Source organism: Quercus lobata, chromosome 3 (assembly GCF_001633185.2).
Source record: "Quercus lobata isolate SW786 chromosome 3, ValleyOak3.0 Primary Assembly, whole genome shotgun sequence".
In the NCBI taxonomy this organism is placed as follows: domain Eukaryota; kingdom Viridiplantae; phylum Streptophyta; class Magnoliopsida; order Fagales; family Fagaceae; genus Quercus; species Quercus lobata.
This window is the reverse complement of record NC_044906.1, coordinates 17,377,303-17,396,529: the sequence shown is the minus strand read 5'-3', so window position 1 is coordinate 17,396,529 and position 19,227 is coordinate 17,377,303. Positions and strand designations below refer to the sequence as shown.

The following is a 19,227-nucleotide window of genomic DNA, read 5'->3' as shown; positions in this document are numbered from 1 at the left end:
TTGGTACAACAAATACACACTAAAATGAATGTTGATTTGATTTTTCATGGTTTCATAAGGAAGTGTCTTATTCATATACCTATCCAAAGAAGAAAAATAAAGACATATGGATAGATTAGGATTTGGTTATTTATTATTATTTTTTTTTGAGAAAGAGTATTTGGTAGTTGATGAAATGAAGGAGGCAACATTGTTTTTTCTATATTTTTTAATGGACAAGTCATTACATAAGAAATTTTCAAAAAAGTTCTTCATAATTACTCAAATGGTAAATTTTTGCATTTCTTGTGAATAAATACAAAAATGATGTTCTTCCGATCATAATTTACGGTTTAACAGTTAACGTATAGTAAAAAAGGGCACTTGGGTGGTTTTGCTCTTTTTTAATAGATGGATTTGCGTTGATCCCAAAGTGTTTTAAATTTTGTTAAGGGCCCAAAGGGTACTCTTGAGTCATTCCTTTGGGCTCTGTCACCGCGTATGTAACAAACTTGTTGTAGATGGCTGCCTAAGATTGATTCATGGCCCAGAACGAGCCAATGGGCCTAGCAGAGACAACAGTTGAAGACAGTGAGGATTACTCTGATGCCTCCTGCTGCTTAATATTATTTAGAAATCCATATTTTTAGGACGTAGGAACTAAGAAGGCTCACTTGGCCATTAGGCTAAGAAGAGAGCTTGAATTGCTTGGGCTCTGTCCCTTGTGTTGGCCTGTGGAAGTGTGATGGAGCCGAAACTGTAGTTAAGGAGATGACTTCACTGTTAGTACTTAGTTGTGTGCTGCTAAGGGGTTTTTTTTTTTTTTTTTTGGATGTGCGTGTGACTTTGATGCAAGCCGTTGGATAATGACAAAATTATTTTGTTTGTTTTGGTTAAAATTAGATGATTGGACTTAATTTTTTTTTTAGCTTCACTATTGCTTTTAGCTTCACTATTGCTAATTTTTGTTGGGCTAACCTTTTTAGTCTTGTATATTTTATTTTAAATTTTAGATTTATAGATTTTTTCATGGTCTTTAAAAGGAAAAAAATGCTAGAATTACAAACTTTTTACAAATTACTAATCGAGTGGTTAGTAAGTAAAAAAATGGGGTAAGTGGTGGGGCTAGATACAAACTAATAAGAATTTGCTACTTCAACAATTTGTAAAAATGTTGTAGAAAAATTTGTGGCTATAATATTACTTTTAAAAGAATCAATGATATTATTAAGGGAGCAAAGTGTAATTTTATAAAATAAAATTGCTGAAATTAATAACTATGTATATATACTTATCAAAAATACCTAAGTATATAGTAATATTTTAAAGAAAAAATTTGGGGGGAGGCAATGCCATTGCTCCTCAAGTCGAAGGCTGGCTGCCTCTGTCCATGTGTGGAAGGCTGCACAGAACTTTGGGCCCAGCAAGATCAAGTAGGTGTCCAGAGAGCAAAATGGGTGATGGGCTTTATATGTAGGATCAGAGCCCAGGCTCCGCACTAATAATGTGGCTAAAGTTTTGGTTCCTTTCCCCCTCTCAATGCATGTCTTATCAGTAATAAGAACCTGGCTAACAGAACCACTTTCACACAAAGAGTCTAGTAGCTTAGTGGTATTGCCTGATTCCCTTTAACAGGAGAACCCAGATTCGCAAATTCTTCAAGTTTGTTGTGATTAATAGGTTGGAAACTAATAAGATCCATATGGGAAAATATTTTCTCTTTATGCATACAGCATACAAAGAGACTTAAAACTAGTATGTGTAACTTTCAATTTTGCTTTTACTAATGATAGCATTGTCCCATTACAAAACATGGCATTTGGTTAGTTATTCCTTATGAACTTGAGAGGGAATTTGAATGAAAAGGAGACCACAAAGAAAACACAGAGAAGAATGGTCTAGCTCTGAAGAACAAGACTCTTGCCGAGAATCAAGTCATCTGTTGAAAAATCGGCCGCTTTCCTGAATGTTCCCCTACCAAAGTCTAAGTTGTAGGAGTCAGCAAGCCCTTCCACTAGGTCAAATTCTGGTTTCCACCCAAGCACACTTTTTGCTTTGTCAATTGATGCAAAGAAATGCTGCATTGCGTTAACAAAATGATGATACCATCAGTAACAAGTGGTAAAGAAGGTGCCATATTAGTAAGATATAAATATGAGGTCCTTTTATGTATGTCACAGGCTATTTATCAATTGGGCAAGACTTAGGTTAGTTCTTTAGCTGTTGTATGTTAGGTTCCCAATTAAATTCAAACGCATAGTTGTATTGATCAATGCAGCACAAACAATGTTTTTTTCCCAATGACAATTGAATCCAATGCAGGCACATATATATTTTTTTTAAATTTAATAGAGGAACCTAAGGTAAAGCACCAAAGGTTGCTTATGCCCTTATCTATATTATTCACATTTTCAGCTATGTGTTCTATACGTCAACATGTACCTGATCACGAAATGGAAATGCCTTCTTTTTACCAAAATCAAATTCCTTAGGGTTGAAGTGAATGATCTCAGGCTCAGGAAATCCACCAGCCTGTCCCAAGTCAAAACAAATGAATAATAAATAACCAAAAGAAGAAAACTACATGGAAAGTTTTCTACATATCAGCAAATCATAAAGTTCCTCAATTGTGTGTCCATTTTGCATATTTTTTGCAAGAATTACCTTTGCACATGCTCTTGCTAATCCATCAAAGGTGACGTACTTATCTCCAGAGATGTTGAAGACTTGCCTGCTGGCCTTTTCATTTCCAAGCACCTGAATAAAAGCTCTAGCCAAGTCCTGGGTTGCAAAACTATGTCACATTAACATCCTCTCACATTCAAATACATTGAATTCTATAAAGCTGTATATATCGTTCTACAAATTCTTAGCTCAAGAATATCATGTGCAACTTGCTAAAGGTGTGTTATGTACTCTTTTCTTTAGTGGTAAGCTTCATACTCTTTGTGTTTTGAACTCACAATCTCATTCTCTACCAATTTTTATGAGATTAGGAAGTTTCATTTGAGCCAAAGCTCATGCGCGTGTTGTACACTTATGTGAGTTGTTGGAATTGTTTCAGCATGCTTGGGGCAATTGTCTAGACTACTGAACCTAGAGAGGCCAATACATATTATCATTGTAATTTATCTAACCTTAACGTGACCGAGTTGTGTTATTTGAACCCCTGAGTTGGGAATTGGAATTGGACGACCAGCTTTCAATCGGTGGAAGAACCACTCTTCAACAGGATTGTAGTTCAGCGGTCCATAGATGTAGACTGGCCTTATAGAAGTCCAATTAACACCCTTTGATGTTAGTAAGCTCTCTGTCTCAAGCTTTCCCTTGTGCCTGCTCTTTGGATCAACTGCATCAGTCTATGGTCAAGGTACCAGCAAGTTAGAAAAGATATGGAAAATATTTTTTTAAAAGTAATCTAGAAAACAGAAATAAGTAAAAAAAAAATTAAACAAGTTAGAAATTGTGTTGTCATCTAGTGCAATCAATGAAGGCTTAATGATTGCATTCACATGGTAAAAATTATTTTTGTCACACTAAAGGTAAGGTTGAAAGTGATGCATCTGGGTTGAACAGAGATTGAGCTCCTAAAGTTCATTGTTTTAGATCAAGGTTAAATAATATGAAGCTGTCTTTTTCTCTTAACTTTGATAATGCCTCTCCTTAAGTCTCTATCATTTGAAAAACTTCATATACATGAATTGTCTTTGATCTAAAAGGCTTGTTCCTTTTGGTAATTTTATAATCTCTTGTTACCCTCACTGCATTTATGGATACAAGTGAACAGTAACCTAAGCAACACAATCCCTAACTTACCTCAAAGTGGGGTAGTAAATCAGACTTGAGATAAACACCGGCTGAAGAGCAGTAAATATACCTGAGAAGTAGTTAAATTTTAGGATGAAACATAACAAATCTCCAAATTTAAAATATAACATTTCAAATAGAGCACAAACTAGTCTTAAAATTAAGTGAAGACTAGCAACTCACTACCAATGGCACATCCAAAGCTCATAAATGAAAATATTAAGTGTATCAAGTTATCTAGTTTTATCAATGTTTTGCTTATGCAGTAATATTTAGACCTATGATTTAGTATGAATCACATAAAAAATTTCAAATTGAGCACAAACTAGTCTTAACTCTTAATCAAGTTCAAGACTAGTAACTTAATACCAGTGGAGCATCTAAAGATTATAATGTAAATATTAAATGTATGGTTAATTAGATTGTGTGAAATATCCTCCCCAAGCTGTTGAGAACTTACTGTTCTAGCTTTGGTAGTGCATCCAAAATGGGTTCAACTTCCTCTGCCTCTCGTCCTGAGAAATTGCCCAAATTTAACAATTACTTAAAGCTGAAGAGTAAGAAATTGTGCCTCTGGTGATGAAAAGTTTTATCATAGTGGAAGGGTGCAGAAATGAGAATGTACACACCATTTATGTCATAAACAACATCAAAGCCTTCAGCTGAGAGACTGGATTTCACAAATTCATAATCCTTCCTGTCTCCTTTCAAATGCAAGATCTAGCATTACAGTCAAGTTTAGTACCTATCAGCACGCTAATTTATTTCTCCAAAGATGAAACTACTGAAACTAGAATCAGAAATTCAGACAGCATTTCATATTGGCTAAAAGATATTTTCAATCCTAAGTGAAAGCATACCTTGGAAGAAAAATCAACAAAGTCCTTGTCAGATTCACCTGGCAATTGTTGAGTGATGGGTGCTTTCCCTCTGGTAAACAAAGTCACCTGCCAAAAGTTAAATGTACCCTTAAAATTAACAAGGTGTCCCAGATTTCATTGAGCATCCATATAGTGATTATATGGATATATGCCAAAAGAGATTCAAAGCTATCAGAAACAGAAACATGGAAGGGAAATGGAACAAGAAAGAAGACAATGAAAAACAAAGGGGGAAAACTACCTGATGACCCTCTTTAACAAGGAGTCTAGACAAAAACACACCAATAAATCTGGTGCCTCCCATTATGAGAATTTTCTTGGCACTTGATGCTGAGACATGTAATGCTCCTTTCGGCTTCCATACCTTTCTTTTTAACTGTAACCAGAATTAGAAATTTTGGAGATGCATTAGTTAGTATGATGCATAAGGAGGATGTGGAGATTTCAATTATGATAAGGAACAGCTCTATTGACTAATGTTTAAGACAAACCACTTCTCTATAGAAGTAGCTGTTGACAGACTTATGCTTGCATCGTCACCAATCTTTTGTACACTCTGAATTTGTTGATACTATGATGGAAACTTGGAAAGCATTCAGTCTGTTCATTCAAATTGAACTAAAGCAAGTGCCATGATTGCAGATGTAGCCGGTCTGTTTGGTGATCCATATGTGAGCCTAGAATTATAGTTTCTTGCTAAGTTTGTAGTTGACAACTGAGTTCCAACAAAACCAGGCAAAACTTATAACTAAAAACATCACACAATGTCAATATATACGTCATCCATTTCTATCTCCACTTTATACAAAGATTTTTGAGAAAGTGAAATTTATCAAGCACCCACCTTGAGAAAATATAAGAACAAAAGCTTATTGATGTATAGTCAATTTATACATAGACTTATGGCATAACCAATCAGAAGTCCTTCATTTTCCCAAGAATGAAATGCATCCAAACTTATATTATATAGACACAAGGTCAATAGGTCATCCATTTCTCTTTCCACTTTGTACAAAGATACTAGAGAGTGAAATTTACCAAGCATCCTCCTAGAGAAAATATAAGAACAGACATGCTTATTGATATATAAATCAGTTTACTCATAGACTCATGGTATAAACAATCAGAAGTCCTTCATTTTTTTTCCAAGAAAGAAAGACATCCAAACTAATATCATGCACACACAAAGACACAATGTCAATATGTCATCCATTTCTCCCTTCACTTTTTACAAACTACAAAGATACTTGAGAGAGTGCAATTTACCAAGTACCCACCTAGAGAAAATATAAGAACAGTAAAGCACATTGATTATTGATATATAATCAATTTATTATGATATGACTAATCAGAAGTCCTTCATTTTTCCAAGAAAACTTATATTAAATCCACACACATAAAAATATAGGAGGAACCTGAATTTGAGATTGGAGTCTGGTGCCATTGAAGTCAGAGAGAGAAGAAGGAAGAAGAGAGAAAGAAGGTTGTTTTTGTTGCACCACCACCAACTTTGCCATGCCACCCAATATAGCCTATCCACCTTTTCTTTTTCTTGTGACTCTTGGGGACTGAACTTTTGAAGGATGTTTTTTTGCCCAACATCACTTCTTTGGCTTGGGTTTCTCTCAGTCTAGCAGTTAGGATAAGACAGTGACCCACCTCACTCACATTGGTTGTATCCTTAACCCCTCATTTAAATAAACGGTCATTGCCTCCTCTTCTTCTTAGTTATTTCTGTTGACCTCTCATTTGTACTAGAAACCAAAGAGAAACAGATTGAACCAAATTTCAAGCCCACTTGACATAGCTTTTCGGTTCCAAAATTCTGGATTTTGACATTGTAGTAATCGTAAAGCCCAAGAGGTTGGACCTAAAGGTAAACCCAATGACGAGATGACCAAGCCCATTTGCTAAATAATATCATTAAATGGTAAGCAAGTATTTTAGTACATTTTCAGTATATACTTTGATCCTTAACTTGCTATTCTTTTCTCTCTATTTTTTTTTTTTTTTTTATTTTTTTTTTTTTTTTTTGAGAAACCCCTAAGCTGGTATTCAATTTCGTTACTAGAAAGACAAGTCTCTTTCAATTGACGGTTGTAACAATGAATGCAACTTACTTTGTGAAGAAGTTCAAGTTCATTTTAAAACCTTAAAAATTCAAGCTTACACCTAAAGCAAAACTCCATCTAAAGCTCCAACTTATCAATGTAACTAAAATAACTCAAACTTCAACAAGTTTGGCTCGGCTTTAATTTTGCTACAAGTCCTAGTTTAGATGGAATAACAAACAAAAAAAAGTTTGAATTTTTTTCAACTTACTATGCGGTAATTTATATAACTATTCATATACATAAAATTTCGATCATATGACCAATAATTCTTATTTAGTAACTTTTAGGCATGTTAATCTTTTGTTATATTCATGAAGGAATAAATGGAAATTAAAATACTTTAAAATATATGAATATGTCGTATTAAATACCATACCATACCCATTTTCCAATGTGGGATTAACCCACTTTTTTTGGATATACACTAGTGTAAGTTTCTTTAAAAAACCTTCTCCAATCTCCCCCTATGTGTGTGTTAAAAAATACTTAGTATTCTAAAAAATAAAATAAAATAAAAAAAACCATACCATACCCTTAAAAAACACAACTGAGCCTTAGAACCTCTAGTTCTTTTGATGTTTTTGTATTAAAAAAAAAAAAAAAAAATCCTTTGATTTTTGATTTTGCTAACATCCTTCAATGACTATTAACTCCTTTAAGAGGAGTCTTCCATTCTCTTATAACAAGTGTGAGTTATGAGAGGAAGGAGTACTCCTCTTATAGGAGTGACTAATTTCACATAATAAAAAGTCTACCAAGAAAAATGCAAGGATCCTACTATATAACCAAAAAAAAAAAAGGTGAGACAAAGCCTATTCATAGATTTTATCCACTTTACCTTCTTCTTCTTTTTTTTGGTGAGAAGAAATATCCACTTTACCTTAGCAAAAAAGATTGCAACAACATTATTGACATTTTTTTTCCAGGTAAAATAAACTACATAGAATTGAGAAAATGTGTTCATGTACAAATTGTGATAGTTCTGATTATTGACACTTTATTTTAATTCGAATGAGTTTTGTGACAAAAGATTTATTATTCTAGATTTAAAATATTTATATTTTACAATAACTTTTTTTTTAATATATATATATATATATAGATATATAAGATAGAAATTCTACTCTAACCTAATCTAAGTGTATATATATGTGAAACTCCCTCATGGAGACTTGAATTCCAGCTCTTGCCCCCATATCCCACAAATACTTATATTTGTGGAGTGACCACCACACCAAGGGTGCGTGGTGGTTTTACAATAACTTGAAAAGAGGATCCCTTGTTCTTTTATTTTGATTATGATCTATTAAATCATTCCACGATCATTAAGCAATCTCAATTAATCATATGAATAAACTCCAAATGGTACAAGAGAATGGTCGAATAAATTGTTATTCATGACTCCTCTTATGTTTTTAACAAATATATACAAAGTTTAAATACCTCCCTTCAATCTTCATTGTAATTATCAAATTATTATTTTTGTTTTTAGAGTCTTCTTATTAACAATAAGTTGTTAAGGACACAATATAATATCAATGGGTACTCAATTGAACTTGTCAAAAGAAGAATCAAATGGGCCTTAATACATTAGAAGAAAGTAGCTAAAAATATACACTCTAACTAAATGTTGTTCGATCTCTCAAATAATATTGATCGATTATAATAAAAAATTCAACTTTAACTCGTATTCTACACAAGTTAACTAGGCACTTTTTTATTTTTTTATAACCATTGACATGATATGTTGTGAAGATAACTCTCATTTGGGTCCATACTGACACCACTTCTATTACATATTAATCACAAATTTATAACAAATCATGTCAATGGTATGAAAAATATTGTGATTTGTGACCCAAAAATTTAGAGAGCCATCATAAATTAGAGCTGAGAAAATCAGTAATATTTTTATATTTCAGGGGCTATTCTGCAAATCTCAAAAAATGTCGGATCTGCGAAAAGGAAACCCGGTCCAAGAAAGAAAAACATTTTTCTTCTGAAAATCTCTCCCCATTTCAAGAGAGAGAGAGAGAGAGAGAGAGAGAGATTGATTTCCCAAAAGACCAAAACTTTTTGATTTCTCAAGCTTTTCCGGCATGGCCAGCGTGGATCTCAACCCGGTGAGTTGACTCAGTTTCCTTTTATGTAATAGTATCTTTTTTTTCTCTCTATATTCATGTATACGTGTATATATGTGTACATGGTGAAAAATATGATTTTGGCGGGTAATTAGATCTGGGTTTTGGATTTGGGATTTGGGTTTTTTAGCTTACCCTTTTGTTTGATTGGTGAGAAAGTTAATTATACATTTGGTTCTGATGGTATTGACAAAGAAAATAATAGGAAACTTGATGTAATTGTGGACTAAACACGCAAATAAACCTACAAATATATTGTGTTGTTTTAGCTGTAATTTAAAGACTAAGGAATATACAAATTTATATAATTGATTCAAATGTCTGAATTGGGTTGGTTGGGTGGGAAGTTTGGCAGTGCTGGGTTGTACATGTTGAGAATTTGTTAAAACTGTAATGGGGTTGCTTTTGGCTTCTGAGAAAATGAATGAAAGGAAAATAAGTTGGAATTGAAGAAGAAGGGTAATTGGATTTAGAAGAAAATTTTCATTGTTGACTTGCCAAGAAGGCATTCAAATTGACTCTTTTAGGGCTAATATAACTATTTGGCTTAGTTGGGGACAAACAGCATTAAGATCATGAAATAAACTTGAAAGTTCAATCTCTAAGAGGGAAAATTTTCAGGTACTTTTGGCACAAGAAGAACTAGTTTTGAATCCCTTTCACATTATTAAGAAAGAGTTCAATTTTGGTTGGACATTTGACATGGACTATAGAAATCTTTTCGATAATTGTTTTAAAAATTTCTAGTATTGTTTATACAGGATCTTGGTAAGTCAAAGTAATGTTTAAATAGGCCTATTTAATTATTTTGGGCTTGTTTCAAATATATTCTTCCCTTTAGATAATGCAATCTTACTCTCATGTGCAGACTGCAGTAGAAAATTATGCCAACCCGAAGACATGTTTCTTTCATGTTATTTTCAAGGTCTAGTATACCTGGTTATCTTCCTCTTTTCAGTTTTTTTTAAAAGAAAAATTTTATTTCAATGCATAAGCTCATTCTTTTTGAATTTGGCAGGCTGCTTCATTGGCGTTTTACATTCTTTCTGCCATATTTGTTAGTAACTTTGTCATCATTTTTGTGGTGACTGTTCTTCTTGCTGCTCTTGATTTTTGGGTAGTCAAGAATGTGAGTGGGCGTATTTTAGTTGGGTTAAGGTGGTGGAATGAAATAAATGATCTTGGTGAAAGTGTATGGAAATTTGAATCTCTTGACCAAGAGGTTAGTATTACATCTTATGCTTTTCTCATGTCAACTTATCTTCATTTGGTCTCATCACCATCTATTAGTAGTCATGTTCAAGCCTTTTAAGAATATATACCATTTGTTGTCGGTTCTTGAGTCTCATATATGATGGTTCTTTTTTGCTTTAGTCATTGGCCCGCATGAACAAGAAAGATTCGTGGCTGTTCTGGTGGACCCTATACCTTACGGTAAGCAAGTACTATGATTTATTATAGCATTTCACAACCCACACAATTCCTTATTGTTTCTCAAAACCCAGGGGGGAGGAGGTCGTGTAGATCTACGCAAATCAAGAAAATGTGGAATGTTCCACTGCTAGATTTTAAATTATAAAGATCTGAAATTTTGTGCGATAACTGAATATGAATATACTTGTAATTGGATTTGAAGATTAGAATTTAAAGCTGACAAGATTTTTAAAGTTAGTATTGCTGGGACCTTTCTGTTTGTAGTTTGGCTTTATTTTGTAGTTTGTTTCGGTATCTAAATCTGCTATTCTTTGATTTATAGGCGGCTCTGTGGATCGTGTTAGCAATATTCTCTCTCATAAGGCTTCAAGCTGATTATCTCCTTGTTATAGGAGTTTGTTTGACCCTCAGTATTGCAAATATTATTGGCTTCACCAAATGCCGAAAAGGTATGCAAGCAGTTTATGTTCCAGAATTTTATAGCCTTCTAATATTAGTTGTTAAGTGTGACCTATAAAATATCTCTTTCCTTAATATGAGTTAATATTGGATTTTCAATAGTAAGCTATCATATCTTACAATAAAAAAATATATATCATATTAATCAATATTTTTGTGGAAGATAATTATCCTTAGTAGGAGGTTTTTTTTTTTTTTTTTTTGGGGTGGGGGTGGGGGGTGGGGGTGGGTGGGTGGTGAATGGGACTTGTGGTTAACATGAGACTTAGAATTTCAACATAAGATTTTACTCATTATTCAATCAAAAATCCATGGCCTGAAAGAATTATGTTTAGGTTTTGAAGCAGTGTGTTGGTTTAGGACTTCATGATGAGTTGAGCTTAAATTATTCTAGTAAGCAAGCAAAGATCTTGTTATGATCCTAGTGTCCCACATGGATTAAGTATAAGCTTAACCATGTGTTTATAAGCTCTTGGACACCCTTCTCTTGCAAGCTGATTTTTAAGAGTGAGTTCTACCCATGGGTTTGTAACATTTAGTATCAAAGCCAATCACCGTGACTTATTGAGTATGGGATCAAATGAGTTGTGGCTTTGTGGTCGGATCTCGGAAAGGGCGGCCTAGAGGCTAGATTAAAATTATTGATGTTGGCCTCCCCTTGCAAGCCGGTTTTCAAGGGTGAGTTCTAACTTATTGTCTTAAAAGGGAAAAGATGATTAATTATTTCAAAGTCTATTTTGGCACAAAGAGTTCCTCTTGAGCTTTGTGCTTGTGTATGCGTCAACATATAGCTCTGCGTTCTTTTTCTCAAAAGGATTTTGGATTAGACTATGCAACATTTACAATGCTACAGTTCAAAATGCCCCAAAAATAAGTTAGGAAGTTTATTACTAGAAACTATTACATGAATTCAAAATAATGTTCCTATAAATGCAATCATCTTGATATACCTATTTGAAACATAAGTGGAACACGAAGGAGTGATTTAATGAGTACACAAATTACAGCTGCAACTTTGAGTGTTATTGCTACCTTTTATCATTTGTAGATACTTATCTATCTTATGATCTAACTATTCATATCTTTTTCAAGATCTAACATTTACAATGAAAAACACATGGTGTTCCTTTTCAGATGCTAAGCAAAAGATTCAACAATTTGCTTCTCAGACCATTGCATCTCAGTTCTCATCCACCATACAATCAGCATTCAGTGTTGTCTGAATCATTCACTGGGGAAGATGGAAATAAAGGGGAAATGCACTTGTGAGAGATTTTGAGAAGTGGAAGAGTCATGTAAATGCTCATTATATTGGCCATTAATTGGAATCCTATTGAACTGTGTTATGGTATAGACGACAGCAGCTTAGAAATTTTGTCTGACTTCTATTTTTTGGTAAAAAAATCTCTAATGGTTTGTATAATTGTATTGAGAGCATATGAAATGCAGTAGTAGAAAGTTGAGATGCTAGTTTGCCTGTAAATTGTTTGCTTATTTCAGTTTTGGGTTGTAATGAGGCCAAGGGCCTGGTCATGACTCATTATGCAAGACTTTTATCTGCCATTCTGCCTTGCGTTCTCATATGGGGGCAGCTTTCATTGGAACCCGCTAGGCAAAAGTTAGCCCAACCTTGTGATCATTATCGACAAATCTGTTGGGGAGGTATCACTGCATCTATACATATATTTGATCTGTAAGTGTAGGCTTAGCAATATCAAAAAGTACCAACTCTACAACTAACCATGAATGACAACTAAAATTAGGAACAACTTAATCATCAATTTCATTTATATAAAAAAAATATATATAAAAAGAGGATAGAGGGGGGAGGGGGGGTGCTAAGGGTTTCACTAAACCAATTAAACACACAAGGACAATGTAAAGGAAGCAGTAATTTACATAAGTAGATGGAGCAAAATGAACAATGAAAGCCTTTTATCTTGCCCATGTTGTTCCACGCCAAGCTTCTTTTTGTTATCTAAGAGGAAGGATTCCCACACTCCATTCCGGATCTTGTTTTGTTCCCTTCAGAAGGAGATTGTGCGTCTTCCACTCTCTTGCTCTTGAATTTTTTTAATATTAAACATTCCTCACTATTTAGGAAAATAAAAGGGGGAAATATTAATTTTTGTATAATTTAATTGATAAAATCAAATATAAAAATCAACCCATTAGTTGAATTCATTTACAATATTGATTAAGCAAGATTCTGGTTCTTTCTTTATTTATTTTTTTTTAAAAAAAAGAAAATTTAGAGGCACAAAAATGTTCATAATATATATATGTATATATATAAAATTGTGAAATGTCATTTCATAATTAGTATTAATAAAAATGATATTAGTAATGTGTCCGTATAAAAATGATGTTGTTTTAATCATAACTTTCACGCTAACCCTAGTGAAAAAGCATTAAATTTTTGTATGGTTAGTTACTCCTCTCTCTTTTTGCCCTTTCAAAACCAAGTATTACTTGTCTTCAATACTTTAATTAATAAAAGGTAAAATTTTAAGTACAAATGGTTCCTTCTTTTTAGACCTTTTTTTCTTCAATTATAATTAAATAAAAAATTTTCAAAAATTATAAATAAATAATTCTTATATAAAAATATTTTTTATACAATTTTATAAAAACTAAGGAAGGATAAAAAAATATATTTAAAAAAAAAAAAGGAAAAAAGGGCCAACCTTTGAGAACTTTTTATACTCTGGCAGTGCTGATCCATTGTCCATCCGCATTAAACGTCTTATAATTGAAAATCAAATTTTTTTCATCGTAATACATTCATTCCCACCTTTCCTACACAATAGGAAGGCCAAAAGAATTGCTAATAGGCATAGCTGAAAACAACACAACACTACACAACACTAAACAACGCACCCATTTCAACCAGCTCGTAATTCTTCTGGTAAAGAGAGAGATGTTACAGTGCATATTTCTTCTATCAGATTCTGGGTAAGACCCATCTTTTCTTTTTTACTTTCAAGCAGTTTCAAATTCCAAGCTTCTTTAGATTTGTTGGCTACAAAGACTAAGACTTGCAAATCATATAAACCCCATAAAAGTTTTTGGATTTCAAAATCTTATTTGTGATGTCTGTGTGTATTCTTTTGGTGATTGATTGTGAGTTCTTTGATGGGTCTTGAGTTAAAAAGACTGGTTTTTTCAATTTTTTTTGTGAATTTTGGATTGCACAGAGAGGTAATGCTTGAGAAACAGCTAACTGGGCATCGAGTGGATCGGTCTATATGTGATTGGTTTTGGGGGCAGGCCATTTCTCAAGGTGATTCCTTCAAGGTACCTGTAAATTACTTTCTTTTTTGTTGTTGTTGTTGTTGTTGTTATTCTTGGATAGATTTATGTTCTTCTTTTGGTTTCTGGATTTATTTTATCATCAAAATTCAGCTTTGTGAATAGTTTGAGCTGGATTTAGTTGTTTTCTGTGTTTGCCTGTTTGGTTTCTGATCTCTTTGAATTCAAAGCTTCTGAACAAGGTTTGCTTCATTTTTAGATTGTAATTTCTGGGTGTCAATGTCAATTAATTACCGTTTATTTGTAAGTTTAGGTGGTGTGTGCATACTGTGTTTGTGTTTTTGTACTGTGTTTGGAATTTGATATTAGAATTTATGCTTGTTTTATGAAAATTTTGCTTTATATTAACATTGTGATTTCAGGAGTTTAATTTTTTTTAGTTTTGCATATAATTCTAGTTGACATGGTTGCCTTTTGTGTATGTTAGTCATGTCTTTTAAAATGTGTTGTTTTTGTAATAATTTTTTTTGGTTTTCTTGAATTCTGAGCTTTGTGCTTTATTTGAGATGTATGAATTCTGGTTCTCAACTTCTCATTATAATAGTTTTTGTTTATTGTCCCTCCTTTTGAACTTTATTTTCTGTTTGTATATAGCTACAACCAGTAATTGCATCATCAACTCATTATCTATTCCAAGTTGTTCGCGAAGGGATCACATTTTTGGCTTGCACGCAAGTTGAAATGCCGCCTTTGATGGCCATTGAGGTAGATTTTCTAGCCGTATAAAGTTTTTGGTAAATATTTTCTTTTTTGTGTGCATTGAATGAATTAGAGTTCCTTCACCTTCAACCATTTGTTTTTAGTTTCTTTGCAGAGTAGCTGATGTACTCTCAGATTATCTTGGAGGTTTGAATGAAGATGTGATAAAGGATAACTTTGTCATTGTATATGAGGTACTTTTATTACATAAGCCTTATTGGGTGATTGTTATTTTTGGTGATATCATTAGAGTTGATCTTCAGTAGAATTTGTATGTACATTTGTTGCAAGGATGAGTTTTATTATGGCCACAAGTGTAATCTATGTGGGATTTTCATACTAAACTTGATTTGGATTTAGAGTTAAAAAAACGCAGAAAAGTTATCATTCATTAGGTGAGGGATTTGTCTTTTGTACATGTTCTGTTTCGTGGTTAGAATACTACTCGTTGAGATTAATATTGTCACTCTTCTCTTTAATGAGGAAATAGCATCTTTTAACTTGATATTGTAAATGTTCATTTTGTGGTTCAAAAGAAAGGCATGAAGAAATGGCTCAGTTCTCCACTTTAGAATTGGTTAAAAATACTATCTTTCGAATGGACAGATATCCGATAAGTACGAATCATACTGCTGATTTGGGTTAACTTCTCTGCATTTTGGATGATCAAACTAAAGAGATAATAACATTATTGATAAATGAAGCTTCTTTATAATTTTTATTAAAAAATGAAGTTTCTTTATAATTGGATATTCTATTTATAAATCTTTAATTTTTCTAATTGTCTTTTCAGACTATTCCCCTTTCATCCATGTTGCCGTTAATTTTCATCATTTAGGTTGTTTCACATTGTTTAGATTTGTCTTTGGTTGAATACACCATGTCTGTTTGTACTTGCAGCTTCTGGATGAGATGATAGACAATGGCTTCCCTCTAACTACAGAGCCTAACATACTGAGAGAGATGATAGCCCAGCCAAACATTGTTAGCAAAATGTTGAGTGTTGTGACTGGTAATAGTTCCAATGTCAGTGAAACCCTTCCAGGTGCAACAGCATCCTGTGTTCCATGGAGAACATCAGACCCAAAATATGCTAATAATGAAGTTTATGTTGATCTTGTTGAAGAAATGGATGCAACTATTAACAGGTACGAGAGTAGGTTTGGCTTAAACATGGCTTCTTCAAGTGATACTTTATTTCATGATTTGGATATGGAGAATTAGGTTCTTACCTTTAGACTTCTGGAAAAATGAGATTTGATTAGTTTCCATCCACTTGAAATGTCAATTCTAGAATAATGAATAATTTGCTACACATGGATTCAGCCAGCCAAATATTATTGGTGTGTTAGAGAGGGCAACACATTTTCTTGGTAATTAATGAAACATCGTTGTTTAATTCTTGTTTTAAAGTGTATTATCTAGCATCACATTCCTTTTTTGAACATTCATATAGTTTTGCTTCTTCATGCTGCTTATGTGAGTTTTCGATGTGATAATGACTTTTTCAAATCTAAATATATCAGCATTTTATGGTTACGTCGACTATTGGAGTCCCACATATGTCTTATAAAAGCTTTCTTATTTAGTAGTTCGATCAGTATGTTTGATATATCTACACTGCATTGTTTCACACTTGAGATGTGCTAAGTAATATTTTTTTGTTCCATAAAAAAAAAAAAAAAAATTAATATTCTGCTTGCGAATTCTACTCAGGGATGGAGCATTGGTGAAATGCGAGATTTATGGTGAAGTTCAGGTGAACTCCCATCTCTCAGGTCTTCCTGATTTAACTCTTTCATTTGCAAACCCTTCCATCTTGGATGATGTGAGATTCCATCCCTGCGTTCGGTTTCGACCTTGGGAGTCGCATCAAATTCTATCATTTGTGCCTCCAGATGGACAGTTTAAGCTCATGAGTTACAGGTGTGTTGTTGAGGAGATATTAATCCCCTAACTATTAATTCTTTTGACTGCGGTGGAGTTCTGCTATAGTTTTATCTTTTACTGACAAGAGTTATATAATTTGTGTACCAGACCGAAATGTATATGAGTGACATGGGTGGGTTTGGGGAAGCAAGGACGATCACAATTTTTATAATCTGCCAATTAGTTCTTGTATATTTGTATTTTAGTTTAAACAATCTGTTTATATTTATACAGGGTTAAAAAGTTGAAGAGTACTCCTATATATGTAAAACCGCAGCTAACATCTGATGCGGGAACATGTCGTGTCAATGTGATGGTTGGAATACGAAACGATCCTGGAAAGACAATCGACTCAATAACCGTGCAATTTAAACTGCCTCCTTGCATTTTATCAGCCGATCTGACTTCAAATCATGGAACAGTAAATATCCTTACTAATAAGGTACTCTATGTTTTCTTTTAGTTATAGTATTTGGTGTTAAACTTGTCACGTAGATTCCAGAGGAAAGAGATTGTTTTTCATGTATGTTCTCATGGTTTGTTTTGTTCATCGAAGAAAGGACTAAAGTACATCTTTAGCCCTTAAAGTTTGGGGTTGTTTTTATTTAGACACTTTACATTTCAGAAATTTTATTTTGGCCCCTTCATATATGATTCCATTTTCATATTGGCCCTGCCGTCCATTTCTGCTGGCAATCTGACCATTAAGTGCCAGATTAAACCACATCACCAATATAATGCCAAGTGTCACTAGATTACTAATGGAAATGGATGGTAGGGCCAATACTAAAACAGAATCAAACGTGAAGGGTCAAAATGAAAACAAACCCAAACTTTAAGGGCCAAAAGTGTATAGTCTTGTAGATAACATGATGTCACATGTCTAGAAAATCAGAATATACATCTCCACTGCTGCTTCTACGACTAGTTAGATTTCTGATAAATGGTATTGCCTGCTTGTATTTATAAAATTCCTAGATACAATACAAAATACCACTAGCAGCAATGAGCTGCAGACCCAAAGATAAATAGCTACGCTTACACTTAAAGAACAGATAAAGGGATTCACAAACTACTATAGAGCATGCTGTTCATGTGATAGAGTTTTTTAAATTCTTGCATAAAACTCTTAGGTTAAGAACTTAAGATGCATTTTTTTTATGATATTTCTTTTATTAGAAAATTATATATAGTTGGTGTGCTTCTGCAGACCTGCTCATGGTCAATTGGACGGATCCCAAAAGACAAGGCCCCTTCAATGTCTGGAACTTTTGTGCTTGAGACAGGGTTAGAGCGCCTTCATGTATTTCCCACATTTCAAGTATCGTTTAGAATTATGGGTGTTGCCCTCTCTGGCCTACAAATAGATAAACTTGATCTGAAGAATCTACCTAATCGTCCCTACAAAGGTTTTCGAGCTCTCACACGTGCAGGGGAATTTGAAGTTAGATCATGATTTCACTTTGACACATCAAGATCATTGGAATTTCGAGCAATATCTTCATTTGTTAGATAGCATTTGGTTGGTTGGTGGTTAGGACATAGGCGAGTGATTTAAACTTGAGTTGATTTTGTTATACAAAACAGCATACCTTGTCATGGAGATATATTATGAGAGAGTGATATGAAAAGGGAAATTAAGGAGTAGAATGGCAACACTGGTCTCAAAAGCTTGGGGGTTCAAGCATGCGGTTTCTTTGTGTATGTGAGAGAGTAGTATTGATCAATTTGGTTAGAAATGATGTCCATGTGAATATTGTCATATGCTGCTACTTTCGATTGCCTGATCCAACATGCTTCAAAATCAAAACACTGTTATTTGATTGCTTGATGATAGAGTAGTTCACTACTATCAATGAGAAAATTTACACAAAAGAAGGATGTAGGAAATATGGATACACTTTTTGCTGCTATCTCTTCCTTTAAAGATTTGTAATATTCACATTCAGAGAAGTTACAAATAAAAAAGGGCTTACAGGAAGCAAATAGTTCAGTTCACTTGTTCCCGAATGGAACTCAACTCTCAGGCCTTGTCTAAGACTTGCAAAGAACAACAATAATTCTAATGACACTTTCTCACTATTGTTGATCTGGTTGTTATTAGTTCTAATAAAAGTGGAGTGGGTTTATTTGTACGCGATGTTCCAACCACAATCTTATCACCTTATCAAGGTGTGAAAAATAAAATATTCTGTAACATTGCTCTTATTCCACGCTAGGAAGAGAAAATGTCAACTCTCTCCTTGTGTGTGCACTTTTTTCTCTCCTAAAATGTTTCACACATGAGATTATTGCTTCAAAAAGAGCTTGACCTCTCTATAACTTTCCAAAACATATAATGATACAAATACTAGAAAGAAATATTCAATGGCACTATCCATACCTTAGGGATAAATACATAAAACCTGTGCCTGTGACTGATTAACTAGTTCCAAGTACACAAGCAAAGCACAGCTTGCAACATGCAACATG

General features: G+C 33.6%; 3 protein-coding genes across 4 annotated transcripts; 2 read left to right on the top strand and 1 right to left on the bottom strand.

The window, feature by feature from the left end:
• Window positions 1–1,633: 1,633 nt before the first annotated feature.
• LOC115979907 (chloroplast stem-loop binding protein of 41 kDa b, chloroplastic) lies at window positions 1,634–6,269 on the bottom strand. The gene is made up of 10 exons (XM_031101999.1): window positions 6,083–6,269; window positions 4,909–5,043; window positions 4,647–4,733; window positions 4,416–4,506; window positions 4,247–4,301; window positions 3,796–3,856; window positions 3,117–3,338; window positions 2,644–2,760; window positions 2,422–2,511; window positions 1,634–2,057 (listed from the first exon to the last, which is right to left on the bottom strand). The coding sequence occupies exons 1-10, from the start codon at window positions 6,182–6,184 to the stop codon at window positions 1,878–1,880; spliced, it is 1,140 nt and encodes a 379-aa protein (XP_030957859.1). The 5' UTR covers window positions 6,185–6,269; the 3' UTR covers window positions 1,634–1,877.
• A 2,502-nt stretch (window positions 6,270–8,771) lies between these two features.
• LOC115979908 (Golgi apparatus membrane protein-like protein ECHIDNA) lies at window positions 8,772–12,348 on the top strand. The gene is made up of 6 exons (XM_031102000.1): window positions 8,772–8,904; window positions 9,791–9,847; window positions 9,941–10,144; window positions 10,297–10,356; window positions 10,679–10,805; window positions 11,950–12,348. Exons 1-6 carry the CDS (start codon window positions 8,881–8,883, stop codon window positions 12,036–12,038), a joined length of 561 nt encoding a protein of 186 aa, XP_030957860.1. The 5' UTR covers window positions 8,772–8,880; the 3' UTR covers window positions 12,039–12,348.
• Window positions 12,349–13,519: 1,171 nt separating this feature from the next.
• Window positions 13,520–18,855, top strand: LOC115978992 (AP-3 complex subunit mu-like). 2 transcript variants are annotated; one of them, XM_031100932.1, is made up of 8 exons: window positions 13,520–13,770; window positions 14,013–14,112; window positions 14,722–14,832; window positions 14,931–15,020; window positions 15,727–15,974; window positions 16,543–16,752; window positions 16,990–17,197; window positions 17,966–18,853. In XM_031100932.1, exons 1-8 carry the CDS (start codon window positions 13,736–13,738, stop codon window positions 18,209–18,211), a joined length of 1,248 nt encoding a protein of 415 aa, XP_030956792.1. In that variant the 5' UTR covers window positions 13,520–13,735; the 3' UTR covers window positions 18,212–18,853. The 2 variants fall into 2 exon arrangements, with proteins under 2 accessions (XP_030956792.1, XP_030956793.1); XM_031100933.1 differs by lacking the exon at window positions 13,520–13,770 and having other exon boundaries at window positions 14,012–14,098; window positions 17,966–18,855.
• The last annotated feature ends 372 nt before the right edge of the window (window positions 18,856–19,227 follow it).

Bases quoted from the DNA above. Each gene is read 5' to 3' on its own strand.
- LOC115979907 (XM_031101999.1), bottom strand. From the start codon at position 6,184: ATGGCAAAGTTGGTGGTGGTGCAACAAAAACAACCTTCTTTCTCTCTT. The intron at 4,734-4,908 runs GTAGTTTTCCCC...AACTTTTGGCAG, and splicing joins TTGTTAAAGAGGGTCATCAG to GTGACTTTGTTTACCAGAGG. The intron at 3,339-3,795 runs GTAAGTTAGGGA...CCTTGACCATAG, and splicing joins ATTTACTACCCCACTTTGAG to ACTGATGCAGTTGATCCAAA.
- LOC115978992 (XM_031100932.1), top strand. From the start codon at position 13,736: ATGTTACAGTGCATATTTCTTCTATCAGATTCTGG. The intron at 13,771-14,012 runs GTAAGACCCATC...TGGATTGCACAG, and splicing joins TTTCTTCTATCAGATTCTGG to AGAGGTAATGCTTGAGAAAC. The intron at 14,113-14,721 runs GTACCTGTAAAT...GTTTGTATATAG, and splicing joins CTCAAGGTGATTCCTTCAAG to CTACAACCAGTAATTGCATC.
- LOC115979908 (XM_031102000.1), top strand. From the start codon at position 8,881: ATGGCCAGCGTGGATCTCAACCCG. The intron at 10,145-10,296 runs GTTAGTATTACA...TTTTTGCTTTAG, and splicing joins TTGAATCTCTTGACCAAGAG to TCATTGGCCCGCATGAACAA. The intron at 10,357-10,678 runs GTAAGCAAGTAC...TTTGATTTATAG, and splicing joins GGTGGACCCTATACCTTACG to GCGGCTCTGTGGATCGTGTT.